This window comes from Theropithecus gelada, chromosome 4 (assembly GCF_003255815.1).
Source record: "Theropithecus gelada isolate Dixy chromosome 4, Tgel_1.0, whole genome shotgun sequence".
Classification (NCBI taxonomy): Eukaryota; Metazoa; Chordata; class Mammalia; order Primates; family Cercopithecidae; genus Theropithecus; species Theropithecus gelada.
Genome location: NC_037671.1, coordinates 69,337,125 through 69,361,485, shown reverse-complemented (window position 1 = coordinate 69,361,485; position 24,361 = coordinate 69,337,125). Strand labels below are relative to the sequence as shown.

The 24,361-nt window shown below is 38.7% G+C and overlaps 1 protein-coding gene across 2 annotated transcripts in view; it reads left to right on the top strand.

The window, feature by feature from the left end:
• The window catches only part of COL9A1 (collagen type IX alpha 1 chain), an 87,792-nt gene that overhangs the window by 3,758 nt on the left and 59,673 nt on the right, over positions 1–24,361 (top strand). The window contains exons 5-10 of one of the 2 annotated variants that reach the window (XM_025382405.1): positions 4,731–5,127; positions 15,405–15,488; positions 16,307–16,327; positions 17,777–17,851; positions 18,182–18,217; positions 18,348–18,410. In XM_025382405.1, coding sequence (XP_025238190.1) covers positions 4,731–5,127; positions 15,405–15,488; positions 16,307–16,327; positions 17,777–17,851; positions 18,182–18,217; positions 18,348–18,410 — 676 coding nt within the window. Of the gene's footprint in view, positions 1–4,730; positions 5,128–15,404; positions 15,489–16,018; positions 16,245–16,306; positions 16,328–17,776; positions 17,852–18,181; positions 18,218–18,347; positions 18,411–24,361 lie in introns of those variants that run through there. The other variant, XM_025382406.1, reaches the window with a different exon arrangement.

Genomic DNA, 24,361 nt, shown 5'->3' with positions numbered 1-24,361 from the left:
CAATAAAATAATATAGAAACTCAATGTATATAAAAAATTTTGAACAAATTAGAACAATCTGATGTAATAGTACCAGATTACAGCTAGAAATTCATGTTTTGAACATACTATATATTATTGTATAATACAATAATAGTACATTATATGAACCCTTTCTATAAATTTACTAATTAACAATAATCTCATTCTCATCACAATCCTGTGATATAGGGGCATTATTAACCTTTTTTTTCTTAAATCAGGGATCCCCAAAAGTTTAATTTACTTGCATAAAGTGAGTGGGTTGGAACGTGCTGGAAAGACTGAATCCCAGGCAGAATGGTTGCAAAGGTTGTACTTCTAACCACTACTCCATACTGACTCTGGAAAACCATTCACATCTGGAAAGATTAAGGACATGATAACAGTGACACTCACTGCTTTTTTCCTCATAATTTCTTTTCATGTATGGAAGTGCCAGTTGTGTTGCTAAATAAGCTTTAAAAATTCAGTTTTTTCTTTCTCAAATAATTAAGCAAAACATGAGGTCCTCAGTGCTGACCTGATTTTCTCTTCTAAGATTTGAGGTACTGTCATTAAATCTTAAGTTCAGAGATTGATCAATGTGCTGCCACATGGCTTCCTTACCTCCTGCTCAACTTTGTTGTAGCTTTTCTCGAAATGCCTAGAGCTATCACTAAATAGTGTACCCAGGCTGTATCTAATGCCTCACATTTGCTACCCTTGACTCCCTGCTCCCATAAAGACTGAAAAATCTTGTTTTACTGTCAAGCCTTATTACAAGATAAGGAAAGAAGGAGGAAGAAATTAGGAAAAGAAAGTAGAGAATAAAAAGAGAAGGAGGAAAGTTAGAGGACTGAGACATGTGGAATTCCAAGTAAAGTTTATTCTTGGGAAAGTACTTAGACTATCTTTACTTCAGTTCCCTCAATTTAAAATTAGGAATAATAACTATGTCATAAGGTTGCTATGCAGAGTAGGTGTTCATAACTGGAGAGTGCTTGAAGAACCCAGTCCACGCTGGTATTGGGTAAGTGTTTATTATTAGCGGTGTAGAGCACTAGACGTAGAGAATGCATGTATATGAAAGTCTTTCCTCCTTAGAGGATCCTTTCTTTACAATCTGCCCTCCAAGTCCTGCTAATTCAAAAGCCAGGTGACAAGGAGACTAGGGATGGGAATTGCTCTCGGCCATGCAGGGTATAGACAAGTTTCGTATAAAGGGACTTTCTGTGCTGGAGAACATAGGCTCCCTATTAGCAGGATCTTTGTAGGAGGAAAATATTACGGTATATGGAACTGATGGGAAAGAGTCACAATTTATCCTTATTTATCTTTTCTATTTTTTGAAAGACTTAAGAGACACATACTTTTTTTTTTTTTTTTTTTTGCTGCTTTTTATTCCTTATTTTAGGCATAATAGTTTTACACTCTCAACTCCCGCTAACAAACATGTTATGTTTATTTTCCTTAAAAACACAGTCTTTTCTTGGATTAAGGTCACAAATAAATGTTTCAAGGTCCAAAGACTATTTAATCTTTCATTCAAACCCTTATGATTCTTCATTTAAGGTACTCTTTGAAGGCTGTAATATAATGAAATAAATCATTTATAGGTACAGCTTATTTTAAATTATGCATGCTGTCAAGTTTACTTACTGATGTGCATAGCATGTTTGCAAGAACAGAATTTCAGGTATTCCAAGGAAAGACAATGGGACTGACTGTTCCATAAATTAAACTTGTGAGACTTTTAAGTGGTCTTAGGTATACACAAATACATATATGTTTTATTAGTATAAATACCAAAATGAATTTTCTCTTCTTACCATATTGACATACTATACTAGCCTAGTTTAAAAGATCAAAGATCAATAACAAGATAATCTAGATTATTTCTACACATATTCACACACATATATTATCTTCATATATACGGAGAGAAAGAGACAGATACCATTAGTTTAACAACGTAGCTATAAAAATGAGGTATTCATTTAGCCATCTCAAACCTACCCTCCATCATTTTAAATTAATTATTTTCTTTTTTTAGTTTTTGGCATTACATACACCAAGTCAGAGATATATTAAGACATTATGTCCTTTCCTACCTTTAACATAATCTCTTCATTGAGTGGGAAAGATTGAATGAAACACAAATTGGGAGAACTCCCTCAGTTAACCCCAGGATGTATTTTCACAAGAGTCACCTGAACACATTACTGGGACTTCCAGAATTGAAACAAAATAGATTTTTTAAGGGAACTGATTATATTCTACAGTTTTGTTCGGTATATCTATAGACAGATGTATAGATAACACAGATTAGGTTATTTTTGAAGCCTGGAAAAATAATGCTTAAGGAAGAGAAGAAGAAGCATTAGATTTTATTGTCCTTTTAAAAAACCTCATGCTTCAACAATAACTATCTTGGACAAAAATAAGAAAATAAATTATTTAAGCATCTGGTTAAATCCCAATCATTAATTAAAAATAATAATCAAAATAATCTATTTATAATTTAAATGGACACTTGCCCAATTTCACAATTGAGTGAAACTTGAAAACTATCTCCCAGCTCCAAATTTATTGAGGTAAGTTAGGTAAGATGTACAAACTTCCATAAGGTTTTATAATTATACAATACTCAGTGCATTTTTTGTGAATAGTGAATCTTAGCTTCTTTTCTAGAGGTTACTCTGGAATAGATATAATTCTGAAAAATATAAAGTCAAAGAAAATGTGACAAACTGATAGATAAACAGGAAATATATTAAAAACAAATATCTGGAGTGATGTAGTAGACAGTTTCATATGGGGGAAAAAAGTCAGTAAATGGTTCTCGTATAATTTTTTCTTTAGCTCCGTATTGCATATTTTAAAATGTACACTTGATGGTTATAAGACATAGGCAGTAACTGAAAACTTTGCAATATGAATAATACACATCACCAGTGAAAAAAATGTGTATGGATAAAATAATTCATCCTGCACCCTAAATACAAACCAGTCATATTACAAAGTAATGGTTAAAAAAATACTTTTATGATGAAAGAGTATTCAGATGAAAAGTTTAACCTTTTTGTTATCTTTAGAAAACTAACAAAGCAATAAAATTTGTTGAGATAGATGACCCATTTTATTGAAGGCTTATAAAAATACTTGCATAGAAAGAAGTTGAAGATTTGTTTATGTTGTTATAAGACATAATAAAGTTTTATAATTAAAATCATAGTAAAGATAGAAGATCTTAGCAAATTAAAGAGGGCTACATAACAAGAATTTGACTTGAAGGAAGGTTATTTGGGATTCTGGGTCCTGGTCCATAACTGTTCTCAAAAATATAAAATTTTTATTGTTTAGCACAGAAAATTCATTAGCATTTAGTTTGCCTAACATTTCTTCCTTGCTTACGTATTTTTCTATGCTTAGAAGGGGAAATGTAAAAAGACATAATGTTTAAGTCCTTGAAAGACGATGCTTACATTTAACATGCTGATTTTTACAGTTCAGTCTTCAGCTTTTAGCAGCTTGGCTTCAGCAGAAGAATATCCAGGTAGCTGGTGCAGGTCCAGACCACAGTCTCTGTATAGGGTAGAGATGCCTCAGGGATACTACTGGTTTTATTCTGCCATTTAAAGCAGGAAAGGAGTTAGCAATGATACAGACTTAGTTGGCAGATTAAGGAACAACTGGGCCGGATGCAGTGGCTCACACCTGTAATCCCAGCACTTTGGGAGGCTGAGGCAGGCGGATCACCTGAGGTCAAGAGTTTGAGACCAGCCTGACCAACATGGTGAGACTAAAAATACAAAAAATGTCTCTACTAAAAATACAAAAAATAAGCTAGGCATGGTGGTGGGCACCTGTAATCCTAACTAGTTGGGAGGCGGAGGCAGGAGAATCGCTTGAACTTGGAAGGTGGAGGTTGCAGTGAGCTCAGATGGCGCCATTGCACTCCAGCCTGGGCAATAAAGTGAGACTCCATCTAAAAAAAAAAAAAAAAAAAAAAGCAACAATTGAGTTGCAGTAGAGAAGTAAGAATTGGTCACTTTTCCCTTGTCACACATCCAGTGTGACAAACTGCTACTTTAACATCATAATTTGAACTCCCTAAAAAAAGACAAACATGCTCAGTGTGAAGATGCTCCTGAAGTCCTCAGTTACTGATTCTCAAAATACTTATATGGGTCTGGGATATAATTGTGGAGTGAATATCCAAGCAATTATGGAAATAACAAATAATCTTAACATGTTACTTTAAAATAAAAAAAAATTAGAAGCTGCTAGCTGCTTTAATTAAATCGTTTCATAAGCTAGTACTGCTGATTTACATTCCTGATGATCTCCTCTCTCACTTGTGAATGAAATGTTGCCAAGAACTTTGCAAGAATGTATTTTTTGGCTGAGATGAAATTGCTGAACAGTAGCTCTTTGGGTAGTATAAATAGTAATATTGTTGGGATTATGTGGCATTGGGAACCTTCCTTAGCCATGAGGGAGAGTGTTTTTAAAATGTGTATTTTAAGATGGACCATGAATGCACACGAACGATTGAACTTCTGTAAAGGTCTTTATGAACAGTCATGAAAGAACAAACGGTACATAGTTTTTTACACTGCAGCCTTTCGGTAGGTCTGGCATCTAAAATAGCCTCAAAAGGGAATATGGTAAATACATATGGGTACAGGAAACAAGATTCATATTTACTATTTAAAAATTTTACTCAGGAATTTATATCCCAGTGGACTGCCTGAAGAATACTCCTTCTTGACGACGTTTCGAATGACTGGAAGCACACTCAAAAAGAACTGGAACATTTGGCAGATTCAGGATTCCTCTGGGAAGGAACAAGTTGGCATAAAGATTAATGGCCAAACACAATCTGTTGCATTTTCATACAAGGGACTGGATGGAAGTCTCCAAACGGCAGCCTTTTCGAATTTGCCCTCCTTGTTTGATTCCCAGTGGCATAAGATCATGATTGGCGTGGAGAGGAGTAGTGCTACTCTTTTTGTTGACTGCAACAGGATTGAATCTTTACCTATAAAGCCAAGAGGCCCAATTGACACCGATGGCTTTGCTGTGCTGGGAAAACTTGCAGATAATCCTCAAGTTTCTGTTCCAGTAAGTATAAAACCACACACTATGGCAGATTAAAGCAAAACTAGATTGGTAAAAATGAATATCTCAAGCATCTTTGATAATCAGCTGAGTGTAGCCTGTCCTGGATGGAATTTGGAATCAGAGGAATTTAGGTAGATAGCTTCTGGTCTCGAGGAGCTTAAAGCTGGAAAGTGTTACATGCCCACCTAGCACACCCAGAGTCTTTCTGAGGCAACTTAGAAAGAAAGCCATACTAATGTGGCACATATTGTGTACACATAACTAATGAGAATCTTCAAAGTAAGGTTGAGGTGGGCGACAGGTTCAGTTAGTCAAGAATCCTATGCTCCTTGGAAGCAATGAACTTTGAAATGAAAGGATTTGGATTGGCAAAAAGGGAGGAGAAAGTACATTCTAGCTGAGGGAAACACCATTAAGGAAGAAAGAGAATAAGTAGACCACATTCAAAGGCCTAGGGACTCACTGATTTGGATGATATGTATATATGAAAAAGTGTGTGTGTGTGTGTGTGTGTGTGTGAGAGAGAGAGAGAGAGAGAGAGAGAGAGAGGGAGAGAGAGAGAGGAGGGTGAGATACTATCTTCAGAGTGGTGAGAGATGAGGGTAGAAAGCCATAAGATGTCTGGTCAACAAGAATGAAAGTTATATAGATGCATGATATGGATTTATTTAGAAGTAGGTCTTGCATGATGTGTGGTGGAAGTGAAGGATTTTAGAGCTCTGTTCATGATTTTGCTGCAGAGATCCCCAGATATAAATGTAAGGAATTTTATGTTGACACAATAATTGTGCCAACTAGGACCAGATAGTTCTATCATTTTGAATTGTTATACTTTAACTGAGAAATGCTTTAAAAGGATGTTTTATAATATTGTGATAGGAATTTAGAAAATGCATCTTAGAGGACAAGTGTTCTTTTGAAGGAAACAAAGGAATTTAGAGCTCAATACATAAACCATTGATGCCAACCTCTCTTTCTCTCATACTAGCTTGGAGCTGTTAAATTCTAGTCACAAAACCCACATCATGGGGTGTAGCAGGGTGATACAATGATTTCAAATTGTTTCTGTGCACGTCTCCAAAGAATAAAAGGTTATCAGGGATCTCAGTAATGGAATTGTTCAAATAACTTGTTTTCAAGGGAAGAATTGTGATTAGTGTGAAGGGTAGTGTGAAATTTCTATATTCTGTGATGGACAGGAAGCAATTTGTAACTGCCATATTACTTCTCTGGCTTGTAGACTCTTGAGAAAGTATTTCTTCATTTAATGAGTTATCACACCTCAAGTGGCTGGGTTAGAAAGCCGATTGGACTACTGTTGTGCCATCTTGAAATTCTGTGCAGCAAGATCTTTGCAATGACACTGGAAAGGTTCTCAGACAATACTGAATTTCTGCAAGTAGCTGTTCATTTCCGGCATGGGTGAAGGGGAAGATACTTTAGGTTACCTCCTCACTATTACAAACATCAATCAAGTATTTTAAACATTTATTTATTTATTCATGGGATTAAAAAAACTTCAGTCTTTATAACACTAAATTCCGTGAGCTAAGATGCTATTAAATTGTCTTATTGCCAGAGCAGTAAACTGAAGTTTTACTATTACTTCATTATCCTATAGCCTTGCCAATAATGTCAGAGCTGATTGTAGATTTTTCTGCCAACTCTATTTGCTCATCACAATGGAGACAAGTTAGTACCAATTACTTTCTATTTTATTCTACCACATGCAGGAGTGCAACCAGAAACCTGGCAGCTGGCTTTACATTGTGCTTCTGGTCCACCAAGAAGCTTTTCTAAATCAGTATACCATAGCCAATGTTAAAAAATATTTGAAATAGGCATGTACAAGTATCTTCCTTCAGACTGAATTCTGACTCCCTTATCAGGAAACACAAAAAAGACTTGAGCCTAACGCCCATTAACATTCCATACTGGCTGATGATGGCGGAAGTGTGACAGTGACAATGGCAGCTAAACTGGATCAAGGTTATAAGCCAAAACAATCCTGTCCACATTTAACAACTGGAAGTGACAACGTGAAGCTCAAACTTCTCACCAAAATATATTTCTCAAACTTCATTTTATATAAGATAAGGAATTAGAATACTATGTAAGAAAAGCCAACTTACACTTTTTTAAAACATCATCTTAATATGCTTAATATACCAATTCAAGTTTTTGAAATGCTTTTATTCCCATTAACTTATTTGATTCTTGCAACAATCTTGTAAGATAGAAAGTACAGATAGCATTATCTCCATTTCTCAGCTGAGGAAGTGAACTCACACAGATCTATTAACTTGTAAGAAATAGTATTAGGCACAACATTTCTAATCTACCTTATCTTCTGCTATGCCAACTAGCTTTCCTTTGGGATAAAGAAAAATGCATGCAACCACATGTTTTTCCTTATAAAGAATCTCATTATTCTTACTTTGAAAGGCATTTGTGATTTGCCTTTAGAATTTACTTTGCAGGAAAAACCAAATAAATTTTTTAAAAGTGGGAAGTTTGTACAGTATGAAACATGTCCTCAGACATTAATCCAACTTGCTTATTTACCTAGTAAACTTTCATTGAATGTGTAAATATTGGGTATACAAAAAGAAATAAATCACAGACTTTTTCTTCAGTCTATTGAGAATAAGGAGTTGAGACAAGTAAAGGATCATCACAATATAGCATGATAAGTACCATGATAGTGGCTAGTGCTGCGTGCCAAGAAACACACAGAAAAAATATCTCCTCACTCAGATAAAAGCAGGGAGGCATGACAGTGGGGGCCAGGGATGTTTCTTAAGGGATTTGATGTCTGAAAGGAGTCCTGGTGATGAAAACATCATCCAGGAGAAGACAAGGTACAATGCTCCAGACAGACGGGCACTCGTTTGGAAATTCCCACGTGTATCAGTCCTTCCATTTTCAAGCTTCGTTAGTGTTCCCATATTGTTCCTTATTTTTCAAAACTGAAGGTAGTCAAACACTCATAGAAGCCCACAGACAAAGCCTGTGTGTCCATGAGTTGTCCTTAGCCTCTTGTTTTAATTTTATGGCCTATTTTCTTAGACTTCTCACCAATTTGGTTGAAATCTGAAGCTGCTGACAGTTGCTGAAGATGAACAATGACTACCTGTCCCTTGGAGGACTTAGAGAGTGATGGATAGTGGTATGTACATATTCTGAGAGGTAGAAGAACTGTACTGATAGGTCACCATTCTCTCAATTTGGAGATGCAAATATTCAATATTACTGTGTTAGAAATTTTAAATTAAAATGAAATAGCACAAAAATACCATACAAACAATAAGAAAAAGTATAGTTTTACATTTTCCTTTATGGAATTGAATTCATTCTAATCTTTGACACTCTACATTAATTGAAGAATTTTTTCAGAGTCAACCCTTGCTTTTCTTTAGTAAATAAATCAAAAGCAAAATATTCCTTCTAAAGGGATTATCAGATGTCAAAAAGTAGCCCAAGGAACTTCATAATAAAAAATGCAATTGAAAACAACATTTGATAGATCACTGATGCTAAAAGAGTCACTTATATGGTAGTTGTTTGCTATTTTCCACCTGTCTATCCTATCTTTTGTCCCCTTCTTTTGTAAGTTGAAAAAGAAAGCCAATTTCAAAAGGTTTTCATAAGCTTGTGATATAGCTGTTCACGTGGTCTACATCTCAAACATCTTCTCATCATTCATGGTTATTTAGTGGGCTCGGAGCATTTTAAATTTTTTCCCAATGCACTGCTGTAATACATTGTTAGTTTGATTTTAAAACAATAAATCCCATATATTTTATTCTCCTTTGTGCCAATATTTTAGGATGGTGCCATTTATCCCACTGCAAAGCTTGGTTTCCTGGCAGTCTACCATAAAAACGTGTTATTTTATGACAGGTTCTTTATTGTTTGTTGTCAGCATGATAGCCTAGGAGAATTATTTGGTACAGCTCTATTAGAAAACAAAGTTGGCCTTTCTCCCTTTTCAGAGATATATGCTGGGAGTCTGGGCTTGTTTGAGGGAGGATAAAAGTTTATGTGGCTTAACAAACATATGGCTCAAACCATTTTTTTTTACCTGTGCATATTCCAAAGAAGCCAACATGGAACGTGATTAATCAGACAGACTTACTGCTTTAAAAAGTATATTATCAAATGCATGGCTCTGTGTTTATTTTCACTAGATTCAGAGGAGAGCTGGCAAAACTGTTGTTGGAAAAGCTATATATACTTTTCTCCATCCACAGAATTGAATCACACTAACTTCCACATGTAAAAACAATATAAGTTTCATGAATTATAACATGGGAAAAATAAATTGTGAGGTTGTGATTAATATTATTTCTGATATTTGAGAAATACTATTGGAAAGTTGTGTTTTTAGTAATTTAGGAAATGCATGCTATCTATTATGCATAAAACTATTGAGTTTGCTTATTAAGTTGTTTTTGATGAGTACATCTTTTACAAATACTCTTTCAGTTGGAAGTAAAAATTAAATTAAAAAGAAAAAATGGCAATATTTTCTATACATATCGATAGGAAATATTTTTATAAAATTTTGATTTGATTAAAACGTTTTTGAGTGCTGTCAAAACAATTGTTTTTTAGATTTTGGAGATGAAACTCAGCCTGCTGCATTGTAGACCATATTAACAACCTCAGCTCGGTTTTCCACTAGGTGGCAACGAAATGAGGAAGCACAGAACTGAGAGCTGGTGACACAGTAGAAGCCATGATTGGAAGTAGGGGCTGTGGATAGCTAGAATAAAAACTGAATAATGATCAAACTTGCTTTTAACAGAAAACTAAAAACACTGAATATTTTTTATTGACCTCAGCTGTGCCCATAGTGTTGCAATAAAAAAAATCAGTGTGCTATTAGTTTTTTTATTTCTATAAAAAATGTACATGGGCTAAGACCATAAAGAAATCTTTGTTCATGTTAATCTCTGCTTGCTTAATTTCTTTGGTTACAACGTGGTGTCAGTAGAATCATGGGCTTTCAGAGCTGGAGGAAATTTTGCATCTATCTAATCCCAACCTCTCAGTTTATCATAAGAAATTGGAACCCAGACAGGGGAAGGGAACTGCCACAAATCATGATCAAACCAGAAAGGCAAATACTATCAATTGTTTCTTCACTATATTTCTTATCCATCTCTATGTACTCATTCATTAATATTCAGTAACTATTTATTAAACATCTGCTAAGTTATAGGCCTTATTTTCGGTGGTGGTGAAAGCAGATGAAATTAATGCTCCAATGTCGCTTACATTCTGGGGAGAGGAGACAGACACTATAAATACATGAGTATATGTAGAGTATGCCAGGTGGTCACAAATGCTACGGGGAAAAATGAAGCAGGATATTGGAGTGCCTTGAGTGAAGGGCCTCATTGAGAGGAAAAAATTTTGGCAGAAACCTGAAGGAGTTGAGAGAATTAGCATCCAGATATCTGGGGGAGGAGGATTCCAGGAAAAGAGAACAGTGAGTGGAAAAGGGTCTGGTGTAGGTGTGTGATGTCTGAGAACTCCCTGGCAGTCAGTGTGGCTGGAATGAGACTGAGAAAGGAGGTATTGAGGCTGGAGAGGTAACATAATGGAGATGTGGTTGAGAAATTGTGTTAGTACTTTGGCTTTCACACTGTGTGAGATGGGTGGCTACCAGCTGGTTTTGAATAGATAAGCAACATGTTCTCATCTTTTAAAAGGATCTCCTTGGCTGCTAGTTTGATAATATACTGTAGGAGAAGGGAGAGAAGGACATAAGTGTGTAGGAGCAAGGGCTACTTAAGAGCCACTGCAATAATTCAGGCAGAGCCAGCCTTGGTTTAGACCAGGGTGGTAGAGGTGGAAATGATGCAAAGTGATACAAACCTAATATATTTTGAAGTAGAGAAAACAGGATTTGGGGTATGAGAGAAAAAGAGGAATCAAGGATGACACCAATACTTTCGGCATGAGTAATTGGAAGTATAGACGTGCCATTTACTGTCATGAGAAAGGCTGTGAGAAGAGCAGGTATCAGGGAGAATATCAGGAGTCAGTTTGGATATTGGAGTTAGTTTGATCATTACTAGACATCTAGATGAAGTTGGTAAGTAGGCAGATGTGTGCTTTCGAAGTTCAACACATAGGTTCATTTGGGAATAGAACTCTGGGAATTGTCAACATACGTATGGTATTTAAAGTCAGGAAATCACCAAGAGACAAGTGTAACAGAGAAGTCCAAGAACTGAGTCCTGAAATATCTCTAAATGAAAACATTTAGAGATTGATGAGATGAGGGACATTTGTCAAAAGAGATTAAGAAGGAGCAATCAGTAATATACAAGAGGACCAGAAGATTTTGGTGCCCTGAAAGTCAGGGGAAAATAGTATTTCAAAAACGATAGAATAAGAAACTGACTCATATGCTGTAGATAGGTCAAATAGTTGACCATTGGATTTAGAAATCAAAGAGAGTGATCTTGAGAAAAGACCCATTGGAGTGTTGGGAGTGAAAGCCCAATTGGAATGGATTCAAGAGAAAATGAGAAGAATTGGAGACAATAGTTATAGACATCTCTTTTGAATTTTGCATAAAGAGGAACTGAGGATGGCAGCTGAAGGGGTATGTAAAATGTGGGGAGGATTTTTTTTTTTTTTATCTGACAGATAACTCAGGATGCCTCATCATAGCTCAGAGTGTAACACTTCTTGTTGCTTTATTGCAGTAGCCTCCTTCTGCCTCAAAGGATTAGGCATTGATGACCAAATGAATTTCCTCAAAACACCCTTCTAAATCAAGAAAGCTCTCCCTATCCCTATCTTTTGCACAAAAAATGTTTTAATGACAATTTAATAATAATCTACCAAATAATATTTAAATTCCTTAGCCCTGAAGTCAAGGTGAAAAAAAATCTGATGTCTACTCTACCCCAGCAAATTTGGTCTCTTCTCTATATACCACTTCCTACCCTTGGGACTTGTTGTAACCCCTCTATGTAAACCCTGATCTTTACCCTCCGTGTTTCTGCTTGTAATAACAGAAGTAGGGCTTCAGGGCCCCACTCATGTATGTGCATGCACATATATGCACATGTTATATGATCCCTTCATTGATGACCTGAGCCAGAAAAATACTTCTGTCATCTCCACTGCTATAGTATTTATCATCAAAACATTTTATGCTTAGCTACTGCCTTACATGCTAGACATTTTTGTGTCTTTCATGGTGTCTATCACAAAGCACATGAATGTGTTATATGAAAATATGTTGAATAAATAAATAAGCATGCCTCAGGTCTGCTAACTCCAAGTCTACTGCTTTCTCCTTTCACGATTCTGCTGTAGTCTTTGGTATGATCCAGTGTTGAGTTAAATATGAGTGCTGCCTACATCCCTAGCACTATGTCTGGAACAGCATGGTTTAGTCTACATAGAATTAGGAAATTTTCTAATTTTGAGGCAGCTGAGAGCCTCCTGCTCAGTAATCAGGAAGCTTCACTTGGAGGAGGTCTTTTATGATGGTATTAACAAACATTTGGTCATAAACTGAAAGGAAAGATGAGATCTGAGAATACAAGTGTTCCTTTAAATCTTTGTTGTCACCGAAGACAAAAGCTTAATGAAACATCTGTCCTAATAAAGAGCTAGTTTTTTTGGTGTTTTATAGTTGTAAAATTTAATCATAATTCAGTTTGCAAAAATCAAACCTTGTGCCAATCTCATTAACATTGAGCCAAGTTTCATAGTCATTAACATTTTCTCTCAGGAGGAAAAGATAGTTGTCTGCAGTTAGTTTTTGTTTAGTTCTTATGAAGGGCTTAAATACCTTATTAATCTTTCTTAACAACCTGGCAAAATAAGTAGAAATCATTAACCTTGGTAAAAGAACAGAGAGTTGGGGCCAAAATTCCTTGCTTAAATGTGTTGTCAGCTGACCATTATTGTAACCTTGAGGATTGAATTATACCTTTACATTGTCCTATAGAAAATAATTGAATAGGCCAGATGTGGTGGCTCACACCTATAATCCCAGCACTTTGGGAGGCCACGGCGGGTGGATCAAGATGTCAAGAGATCGAGTCCATCCTGGCCAACATGGTGAAATCCTGTCTCTACTAAAAATACAAAAATTAGCTGGATGTGGTGGCACGCGCCTGTAGTCCCAGCTACTCAGGAGACTGAGGCAGAAGAATCGCCTGAACCCAGCAGGTGGAGGTTGTGGTGAGTGAAGATTGCGCCACTGCACTCCAACCTGGTAACAGAGCAAAACTTTGTCTTAAAAAAAAAAAAGAAAAGAAAATAATTGAATAACATTTTACGTTGAGAAGGATGGCTTTTGCTAGGGCATTTTATGTTCTGTTTAGTAGATTTAAAACCAACTTATTTATTTATTTACTTATATTTTTCTTGTCTTGCAAATTATAAACCCACTGTGGAGAGGGGAATATATTTGGTTTCACTAGAATGTTTCCTTGGTGTTTGACTTCTATTGGGACATCACAAATGTTGACTAAAGGACTAAATTAGTTGTAAACACCACTGCACTCACACCAGCCAAAAGGACTAAATTATTTTTCACATATATTTTGTCAGTGAGTGTTCAAAGAGAAGAATGATTCCAGGTACGAAAATGAGAAATGTGTGAAAATCAGCATTTTACATGTATAACGAAAGTGACTTTTACCAAGGCACTCTGCCAATCTTCCTTCAAAATAATTAGCATGCAAATTGGAATTCATATTTCATGCCAAAAAATGGTTGTTGTATAGACGAGTATTAGTGCGTAGGTGGTGTTTATGTGGATGCGCAGATGTGTTCAGAAACTCTTGGTCTATGTGGCACTCTGAACAACCCAGCCTGTATGCACAGATGAATTACATTTCATTTCCTCATTATCCTGTGCCACAATTGCAACTCGCATATTTAAACAGGTATACCAGTTTATCCAGAGAGAATTACAAATTTGAGAAAACAGTTTAATGAATTACTTCACATTTGCAATAAGTAGCTTTAATGAACTATCTAAACAAAAGATATAGGTTTTCTGGTTAGCCAAAACTTCCTTTTGTTAATCTTTCCCTTCCTCTGTTGATAGGAAGGAAAGACTTCATTCTTCATTGTCTCTCCAATTTTGATCTTCTGTCCAGTGATCTCAACTCTGGATTCCAAAACAGTGAACAAAAAACACGTAATTTCACTCTAGATTTAGGAGCTCTAGAATCCATTTGGCAGGTGGGGTGACATGGAAATCTCTATTGCACGAAAGAAAAGAAGTAATGCTTAGATCTAGGACCTGGACGGTTACATTTGATAACATCAATGACAAAGAAATATGGATCCAATTTGAAATGCCTAGCCAGAAAGCTCCTTAATTAAGAGATACCAGCATGGTGCATGGCTATAGGCTTCCTATGGGATATGACATTTTAATTTTTTTGCCTTGTTACCTGAGGATCTTTTCAGATTCAGACCTGGCAACACTTTCCTAGCTCTGTTTCCTGTTACCCTCTTTTTTATCCTGTAACACCTGCTAACAATGTAAGAAGTTGTCAGGACACATTTGGATTTCAAGTGTCTAGAAAGTTACGTCTATTCAACCAATGAATAAGATTATATAAAATTAAATATTTTAAATCTTTTTCTCCTGAGTCTTATATTTCCTTCTCACTACCTTCATCTTCAGTCCTTAAATTTCCATTTTAAGCTGTGGCCACTCCATGGAGAATATCTTCTCCAGTGTGCAAATTTTTTCCAAGACTAGATCTTTTTTCTTCTACTTGTCCTTCTGATTGCCACTTTTTTTTTTCTGTCTGTCTCTAAGCTCCTGTCTAAAATCTTAGAGCATATATTCCCTGTAGAGTTCAATAGCCCTGGGTTTCAACCCAGACTCTGACATTTATTGGTTTGTGACTTGAACAGTTTCTGTTCTCTCAGAATCACATTTTAATAGGATCTACTTCTTGAGATTGTCATCAGAACAGAAATAGAAAGTCAGTGCTGGTGGTTTATTTCCAGGCTAGGGGTATGCTGAAATAATTCAAAGCTAAAGACATCTATACCTAATAATCAGAGAAACTTGTGAAAGGCTTCCAACCCATTTTCATTAGAAAACTCGTATTCAAGGAAAAGCAAGAGTCCTGGTCCAGTGTGCTCAACCAGTTCCAGTTGATTTCCAATTATTTAACAATTAGACCACAGGTATAAACTTATCTCTCTCTTGAATGGCCAGCTTCAGTCGTCCAGAAAACCTTACCTGACTGTCTACTACCTTTCTCCAGTTTGAACTTCAATGGATGCTGATCCATTGTGACCCCCTGCGGCCCAGGAGAGAAACTTGCCATGAGCTGCCAGCCAGAATAACGGTGAGTCCCCTGACTACCTGCAAAGGCCACGTCTACCCAGCTCAACCCTCTGCACCTCACCACTTTCCCATCTTGCCACCTCCCCAGCACCCCTCCTCCCCACTCTCTTTCCCTAAGAGAGCCTGTGCTTTGCTGTACTGACTAGAGAAATATTGGGGAAGCACAGGTCATACTTTCGACCTGGTGAATAGAAACCACCTGCAGCCTGGCAGGTAGAAACCACCTGCGGGTGTGTGGTTCTCCCTTTGGCGGCTTACGGACCCTCCTCCCTCACTCTCAAACATATCCAAGACCACTTGAGGTCTACTGGCCAACACTGGCATAGGCCACCCGGGAAGGCTCCGAGGACAGCCAGAAGCTGCACTGGGGTGGATGGGATGGAGGTAGAGCTGCGTGTTCAGGCCTTGCCTGTGCGGCGGCAGGGAAGGGGTTAAGGGCGACTGTTGTCATTCTATCCGTCCTCCCCTGCCCCCTAGCTCTCCTCCAATCCCAGGACCCTCTTCGGGGCCATTCATAAACAGGGGGAACGTGCGCCTCCCGGGCCTGGACACCTAGGCAACCGCTACTCCCGGGGGTGCTTTTTCTGCAGAGACGAAGTGCCACCTATGCTAGTGGCGGGTCTGGAAGCCTAGAGGGGAAGCAGGCTGCAGAGCCGGGCCAAGGGATTAGCCGAGGGCGGCGGGCATGGCCAGGACTGCGCGGGACCGCGGGGCCCTGGGGCTGCTGCTGTCAGGGCTCTGCTTGTGCGCGGCTCAAGTAAGTTGCGAGCGAGTTTGAGGGGTGCTTTTCTCACTTTCTCCCCATCTTTTCTTCTCCAGCCCAGCCAGACCACCGACGAGGTAAGCTGGGGACAGGAAGTGTTTGCATTTTTCAAGCGCACACGAGGACAGGTAGGGGCGCAGCGGTCGGGGGAGCTATGAGGAAGGCGCGGAGCATCCTCAGGGCTCTTAGACCCGCGCTTCCTCCAGCCTTGAGCACCTGCTGGAGTCCTATCGAAGTCCAGAGCCCTAGATGACCCCTGGTCTAGGAAGGGGGCTCCTCCCCCACCTGGATCCTTCCCTCTGCAGGTTCTGGCGCTGAAGGTAATAGGTGACCCGAGACCGAGGTTTAATTCTTAGCCTGTTATTGCTTCTTACTTCCCCCACCTCACCGCCCCCCCCCCACCCCGCCCCACCTCCTGGTCACTGTCAAGAGCAGGCCTTGCTGGAAAAGGCGGGAATCCAGGCAGGCTCCCTCTCCCGCTCCTCCAGCCCATGGTAGCTGCGCTAAACCCCGAGTCCTGCTAGCGGTGCAGGCGGCTCCAGCATGGAACCGGGTGGCCCTGGCTCCCACCAGCATTTCAGCAGTTTCCAAAAGCCTGCAGCGCCTCCCGCCTCCTGCGCGAGGGAGGACCCGGCGGGGGCGCATAAGCCCAGCTGAGGTTTGAGGTTTCACTTACAAAGACTCCATTGTAACCTGTTTGGTCGTTGGAGTTTAGAAAAACAAAGTTTTCCTTGATGAAAGAGTCTTTCTTCTTTTTCTTTTTTTAATTCAGAAGGGTTAAAAAAAAAAAAAAAGCCGCACATTCCCTAAGCAACACGTTTATGCTATTTCAGACGTCAGTATACCTTCTAGCACCATCGAAACGTAGCTGTTTGCAAGCGATAAAAGGGGTCACGTCCTAGAGTCAGTCTGAAATTTGGTGTAATTTTGAAGCGAGATGCAAAGACCTAATTCAAGGAACTGACGGGGTGTCACTGCAGGTAAAACTGAAATGAGACCAGGCACTGGTGTCAAGGCTGCCTGCCCTAATCCTCCCAAATCTTTTCCTCAAGCATACCCCCCACCTCCCCATTCTACTGGACAAAGATCCTGGTGTGGAGTCTCTATTCTTGGCTGCTCCATTCTGGCCAAAACACTGACCTGCAATGACTGATAAATCGAGGTATCGAATGAGCCCCATTTTCATTTTTGAATCCTTTTGAGGATAAAAAGGCGTTAGACCCTCCCTTTTCCACAACTCCTCCTGGGTTTCATGCACTCTGCAGAGGTGAGATCCAGTGAAGCCTCCCCCAACCTTGAGGGCGTCAATCCTGCTCTAGCTCCACAGTTTAGCTCATTAGAGTATGGCGGAGACCAAAGCTGCGCTTGCTTGGAGGTCTGAGACATTTTTGTGTTGGGTTTCAAAAACCCGGCCTCCTCTGGAAGGTGTCTTTTACCCGACGGAGGCGGGGGCTTCAGGGCACCGCGCTCAGTTGCTCCCTGTTGCCCGATGTGCTCCACTAACCTATGTCTGCTATTTTTGCCAGAGAGGTCCCCCGGGCGAGCAGGGTCCTCCAGGGCCTCCGGGCCCCCCTGGAGTTCCGGGCATAGACGGCATCGACGTAAGTTTCTATCTCCAGGCCACCTCTGTTCCCTGGTCCTGCCCTTTCCTATTCTTTTCCCAGGGCTCCTGTGGGTTTTTAGAGAGGGCCAGGGTCTCCCTTCCTGCCACCCCACTTAAAGGCAGGATCGGACATGGGCGACAGTTGGGGGTTGAATCCTTGGAGCCCGGGGATTTTTGGAGGGAGAGGTGTCCCTGTTGGTCATGAACCTCCACATTTGACCCTTACACCATCCCCATCCGTGTAGTGAGCTCTCCTGGGATTGTCCCAGTGGGGTCCCCAGCCTATCCCGCTCATAGACAGCTCTCTCTTTTTCTCTTACCCCTCCAGGGTGACCGAGGTCCTAAGGGTCCCCCGGGTCCCCCGGTAAGTTGATTGGAGCAAATGGCGCTCCACTTCCTTCCTTTAGACGTGTTTTGCAGCCTCCTGTGTCTGAAGGGTCTCAACTTTGCACCTTTTTTCTCTCCTGCCCCCGCACCCCTCTCCCCCTGCTCAGGGTCCTGCAGGTGAACCGGGAAAGCCAGGAGCTCCAGGCAAGCCTGGCACACCTGGCGCTGATGTGAGTAGGCGAGTGCTGGGAGGGCGCCCAGCCTGGGATGTGTGGTGGGTATGCATGTGTGTGTGTGTGTGTGTGTGTGTGTGTGTGTGTGAGAGAGAGAGAGAGAGAGAGAGCGAGAGAAAGAGAGAGAGAATGCGCTGTGGCTCTAAACTTGGCCTCCTGCTAGCGCCTGACTGATGGAGAAACTGGCAGCTTTTGCAAAAGCACTTGTGAAGGTGAGGATACCTCTCTCTAGGAGGCGTTGGCATTTCCTCATCTTAGAAAACAGCAGTGGATACTGGCTTCCTGTCTCTAACCGTGACCTCACAGTGCACATTGTGAACTCTCAGCCCCACTGCGGGCAGAGCTGTACCATGGCAGTAGATTGTACTGGCGTCGGCTTACCTGCTGTGAGTCCACTGGCAGGCTCCTGGAAGCTAGCCTTCGCCCTTGCTCTTTCATTGGCACTCCCTGCATTAATTTAGGAAAAGAGCCTGCAGGTAGGCAAAGGGCCAGAGCACCCCTCAATCCCAAGGAATGTGAAAGAGAAAGACGCACTTGAAGTGAGTGGGGATGTGCCGGGGGATGGGGCGGGCAAGAAAACACGTATCATCAGATAAGAAACTAAAAAAAAAAAAACAACTAGTTTTGAATTTCTAAATTCAAAACTAGCTTTTCGTCTTTCCATGGAGTTTTCCTGGCTGGCATTACTGGCAGGAATGAGCTGGCTAGGATTGCATGGAACTAGCAAGCTTTCTCCAGTTTACTCACATCTCCATCAAATGCTGAGTTATACGGTAAACCTAACACTAAATAATACTTCTTCACAGTCAAATGACTTCAGGATTCTCAGCCTCTTTCCATGCATTCTAACGATGTGTAATGAGGACCCACTACAGACCAGTCCTTGACTTTGTCCCTGGAATACAAAGTGAAGTAAGAAATGGCGTCTGTTCTTAGAGAGCACCATGGTGCATCACTCAAGTTATTCTCCAAGTTACCACTTTATGTGTTTTCCAAAAACTAAAGACTTTTCCAAATGAAAGAAAGCACCTGAAAACCTATAATTATGATTTCCAAGAATTTTTGACTACAGTTTAAGACAGATCCTTCATTTTGAAAGAAAAATAAATAATCGGATTTTTACTGTTATTAAGATGTGTTTTCTTTGTCAGGATTCCCATAATGAAGGTGTCTGTTTATACTGTGTCTATACTATTTAGTGTTTTTTTTGTGTGTGTGTGTGTGTGTTTTTTTTTTTTTTTTTTTTTTGAGACGAAGTTTTGCTCTTGTCGCCCAAGCTGGAGTGCAATGGCGCGATCTCGACTCACTGCAACCTCTGCCTCCCGGGTTCAAGCGATTCTCCTGCCTTAGCCTCCAGCCTCCTGAGTAGCTGGGATTACAAGTGCCCTCCACCATGCCCAGCTAATTTTTGTATTTTTAGTAGAGACAGGGTTTCACCACGTAGTATTTTAGGAAATGGATCTTGGTTTACATTTCAAAGCCCCTAGTTTGAACTTTCTGTGTATGCAAATTAGCAGTACAGGAGGCACCCAAGGACTAATATTTGGATAGTAAAACCTAAATCTCAAAAGAGTGTTTGTATAATGTAATATGAACTGAAATAATATAACTTGTTGGCAGTCAAACTCTTTAGAACATTGATAATAACTTGAAATTGTCATACCATAATAAAAAGAGTCTGATAAGTGCAAGGCTACTGAACAAGCTGGTAGTCTAATATAGCTTGAATTTATTTCTATATTCCTTCGAAATTTCAATCAGCCTTTAGTCTTGGATGAAAAGAAAATTTCTGACTAAATTAAAAATATTATTTTGGTAAATAAAATATTTATTTTGTATTTCAAAAATTTATTTTGGTAATTGAAGTGTAAACGGGTCATCTGAATGCTTGTCTTGCTATTAAGCTGCAATATAATGTCAGACAGAAAGTTAGACTTATCTGTCCCCCAATTCAGTCATGGTTTTGTAGCTTGCTCAACAAATTCTTCTCTTTACCTTATACCATGGTGTCATAAAGACAATCCTTGGTTTTGCTTATAAAGTAATTTCCTCACTCTAACAGAAATTTTGGATAAACAAATGAAAGTGCTGTGAAATTTTTAGAAGTGCAACATAGAAAACAATTTCAAGTAACTTTTTCTTTGTCTGTATTTGCAGACCCACAGTGCAGCATAAACTAGATTTCAAATATTAAAAGACATAAAAGAATAAGCTGTCTTAAATTATTGAACTTTGACCTCAGGGAGAAAATGATGAGCCCATTTAGTCTGCTGAGACAGGAGAGGAAAGCAAAAGAGAAAGAGAGGAAAAGGGAGGAAAAAGGAAATCCATGTATGTGCCAGTATTTTAGTCATTTTCTAGATCTCAGGGAAAAATTAACTATACTATTTTCATTTACATAGAACTTTTTCCTCAAGCACTGCCACAAATATTTCTCTTAACCCACAATAACCTGGAAAGTAGATTGGTCTAATATTACTTTCCATAGATAAGGAAACTGAATAATTATGAAAACAAGTGGCTTCCTCAGAGAACTAGAGTTATTTAGTAGCTAAGATAGCAAAATAGTCCAGATGTCTTGATTTTTAGACTCCTCAGGCAATTCTGCCTCATGCAAATAGATGAGAGAAAATAGCAAGAATAGAGAGAAAAAGTGATAGTGAATTTTTAGTACCTAAGTCACCAATCAAGAAGAATGATATGGATAATAACAGCCATTTGTAATTGATATTTTATAATTATTTATAAATATTAGCATGTTTTATATTCCCTGACTTTTGAATTGAAGCCACATGAGACATCTGGAAGTGAAAAGTTTTCTTATTCCACTCTTTGACTCATTTGACATTAAAAATATATTTTATTCTAAATTGAGAATGGACATCTTTGAGAGCAATGAAACTCAGTAATTTGATCAGAATTTGCTATTTGTTTTTCCTTGGCCATAGGGGAGCTAAGTAAGTAGGAGACCTTCAACAGTCCTTTCTTGGTAAATGAACCTGAGTGTGCTGGTAGGACTTTAAACCTCGAATCATTTCGTCTTCTGCTCTTTGGGTCATTACAAGGCTTATTTTTTGATAATGTTAAAAAATGGTTAATTGGATGATGGTTGAAAGGATCAGAAAGGAACCCTATTCAGTGTTCATTATCCTATGTTGAATGGATTTTTGGCAGAAAATGTAAATGAGTCATAGCAGTCATGCTTGTAGAAGTATGCCTTGAGTCCTACCAGCTGAGCTGTCAGAATGCTGGAAGGAAATCTCCATTGAGGACTGGTATTCTCTGCCAAACAGTAACATGAAGTTCAGAACACAGTCAGCTTCAATATTATCATATATAGAAGTTTGTCTGTATGAACATTCATATGAAGGCACTTTTTTCCGCTACTGGTAATGTTTTCTTCTTTTATTTCTTTGAAATAAGAATTAGGAGGTTTTATTGCAAACTGGATTTTGAAAATTATGTATGTGTTATGTGTATGGTCTGTGTATTTCAACTCAAATCTGCCCTTTTTTCAGGTTAAGTTGATTTTTTTTGGGGGGGGGCTTATGGACAGATAAAATTAGATAAGACAGAACTTGGTTCTAACCTTAGGACAACTGTGCTGTTGTAAGCAATTATATTAATAGAGATTTGATTGATTGATTGATTGATTGATTGAGATGGAGTCTCGCTCTGTCGCCCAGGCTGGAGTGCAGTGGCGCGATCTCGGCTCACTGCAACTTCCGCCTCCCAGATTCACGCCATTCTCCTGCCTCAGCCTCCCAAGTAGCTGGGACTACAGGTGCCAGCCACCACGCCCAGCTAATTTTTTTTGTTCGTATTTTTAGTAGAGACGGGATTTCCCCGTGTTAGCCAGGACGGTCTCCATCTCCTGACCTCATTTGGCCTCCCAAAGTGCAGAGATTACAGGCATGAGCCACCACGCCCGGCCAAATAGAGATATTTTTATATGTACTATTTGTTGTGACATGCTCAGAGAGACCTTTAAGAACAGTATTTTATTCTTTCTTATACCATCTATTTGAGATAAGCAGAAGAGGAATTAGAATAAAGTATAAGAATTATAGCTAAACCATGATAATTTTTACAGGCAGAGGTTACGGGTCTTTTGTATTCTCTGAATGTATGCAACTATTATCTGTGGCAAATACTTTATAACTAGAATTGTGAGTTATTAAGAAATTATTCTGAAAGATCAGTGTAGGTGCAAATATTCAGTTATTGAAGAAATGTGATGAGGACAAGAAATACAGTGCTGTGGTTAATACCTAGATTTTGGTTTGTTTGTTTGTAGGACCTTTTCTCCATGAGGAACAGCATCTAGAACACTGTGCAGTTAGGGACCTTGCCCATGATCCCACAGCTGCCAAGTGGTAGGATCAGGATTTGAGCTGAATACAAAGATGATGTGGAGGAACAAGTGTAATATCCTTCCACTTGGAAGGCCTCCTTAAACTTATTGTATGCAGTAATCATGTCGTGAGTGGTTAGACGCCAGGGCAACATGTTAGAACTGTAATGGACGTGTGATTCTTGTCCTCATGGAGCTTATGGTTTTCTGCATAGTTATTTCATAACATGTGTCACTGTAACATCTGACACCAGAATCCATTTTCAACTTAGTTCAGAGAACTTTCCAGTGATTGACATAGTTTAGCATGTCTTATGGAGGATGTTTTTAATATGAAATAACCTGAAGACAGCTTCCAGGTTATCCCACTATTTACTTGGTTCTGCTTTATAGTAACTGTCCTCCAATCTTGTCAGTTATTCCAGTCACAGGTTGAAGAGTGTTAGTTGATTGTGTGTATGAAAGTTGACCAGAATTAGTCTTTGGAGGGTTTAATGCAGTAACTGAGAGTCAGAGGTTCAATTCGTTAAATATGCCCAGAGGTTTATAAAATTTACATGACATATGTGCGTCCAGAGAGTGCTCCTGGATGTATGGTTTGTTTGTGAAATGCCAAAGCAAACATTTCATTACCATAGGTGCTTAGCAATTAATAATGTTGAGGTTTGTTCCCAAATTACAGTGTTGTAATTAGACTAGGGCTATTGAAAATCAAAGGCAGTCTGTCAGAAGTTCTTTTGTGTGTGTTTAATATTTTTCTTCTTTGGTAAATTTCCAGTAATTAACATTTTCAACTCATTTTTTTCTACTTGCTTTGATTCACTCTGTGACATTGTTAGGAAAATTAATTAATGTAGAGAAATGTAAAAATGGTAGCCAGTGAACTAGTTTTCTATATGAATTATGTGAAGAAATTTTATGGATGTTTATTCGGACCATGACAGACTAACTATGAATTTTGGTCATCCATTTTTAAGTACGACTTTCATATTTTTCAAGAGATCCCTCTCTCAATTAATATTGTTTGGGTCTTCTTCAAAATCTTGATAATAGAAAGGGTTTATAAGATACTTATATAGGCATGTATGTATATGTACACACATATATATCATGTTTATCTTTAGGAAGGTATAATTTCAAGATTACATTGTAAATGACAGCATCCAAAAGTGTCAAAGAGCAAAGAAAAAAATTAAAAGTAGAAATGTATCTTTACCAAATGTGGAAATTCTTGTATACACGTGATATTATCATTCTTTAATACATGTTTTATGTTGAGGATGATGATAAAGTAAGTACTAGTAGGGAAAATGAGAATATTTAGAATATGTATTTAATAACTGCTTTAGTATTAAATATGGTAATTATAAATGTGATTTATAATAATAGGCTTAAATTTTACATACCGAGTGGCATACATGAACGTATATACTTAATTATAGCTATTTTTACTAAGAAAAATAATGTAGAAACATGTATGCTTTCAAATGTTTCTACTTTAAGAATTAATATTCTTTGATAAGCAATTGTCATTGCTAGAAGATGGCTAGGGGCCTGTTAGTGGCTATAAGGCAATAATGAAATTGTTTCTGTT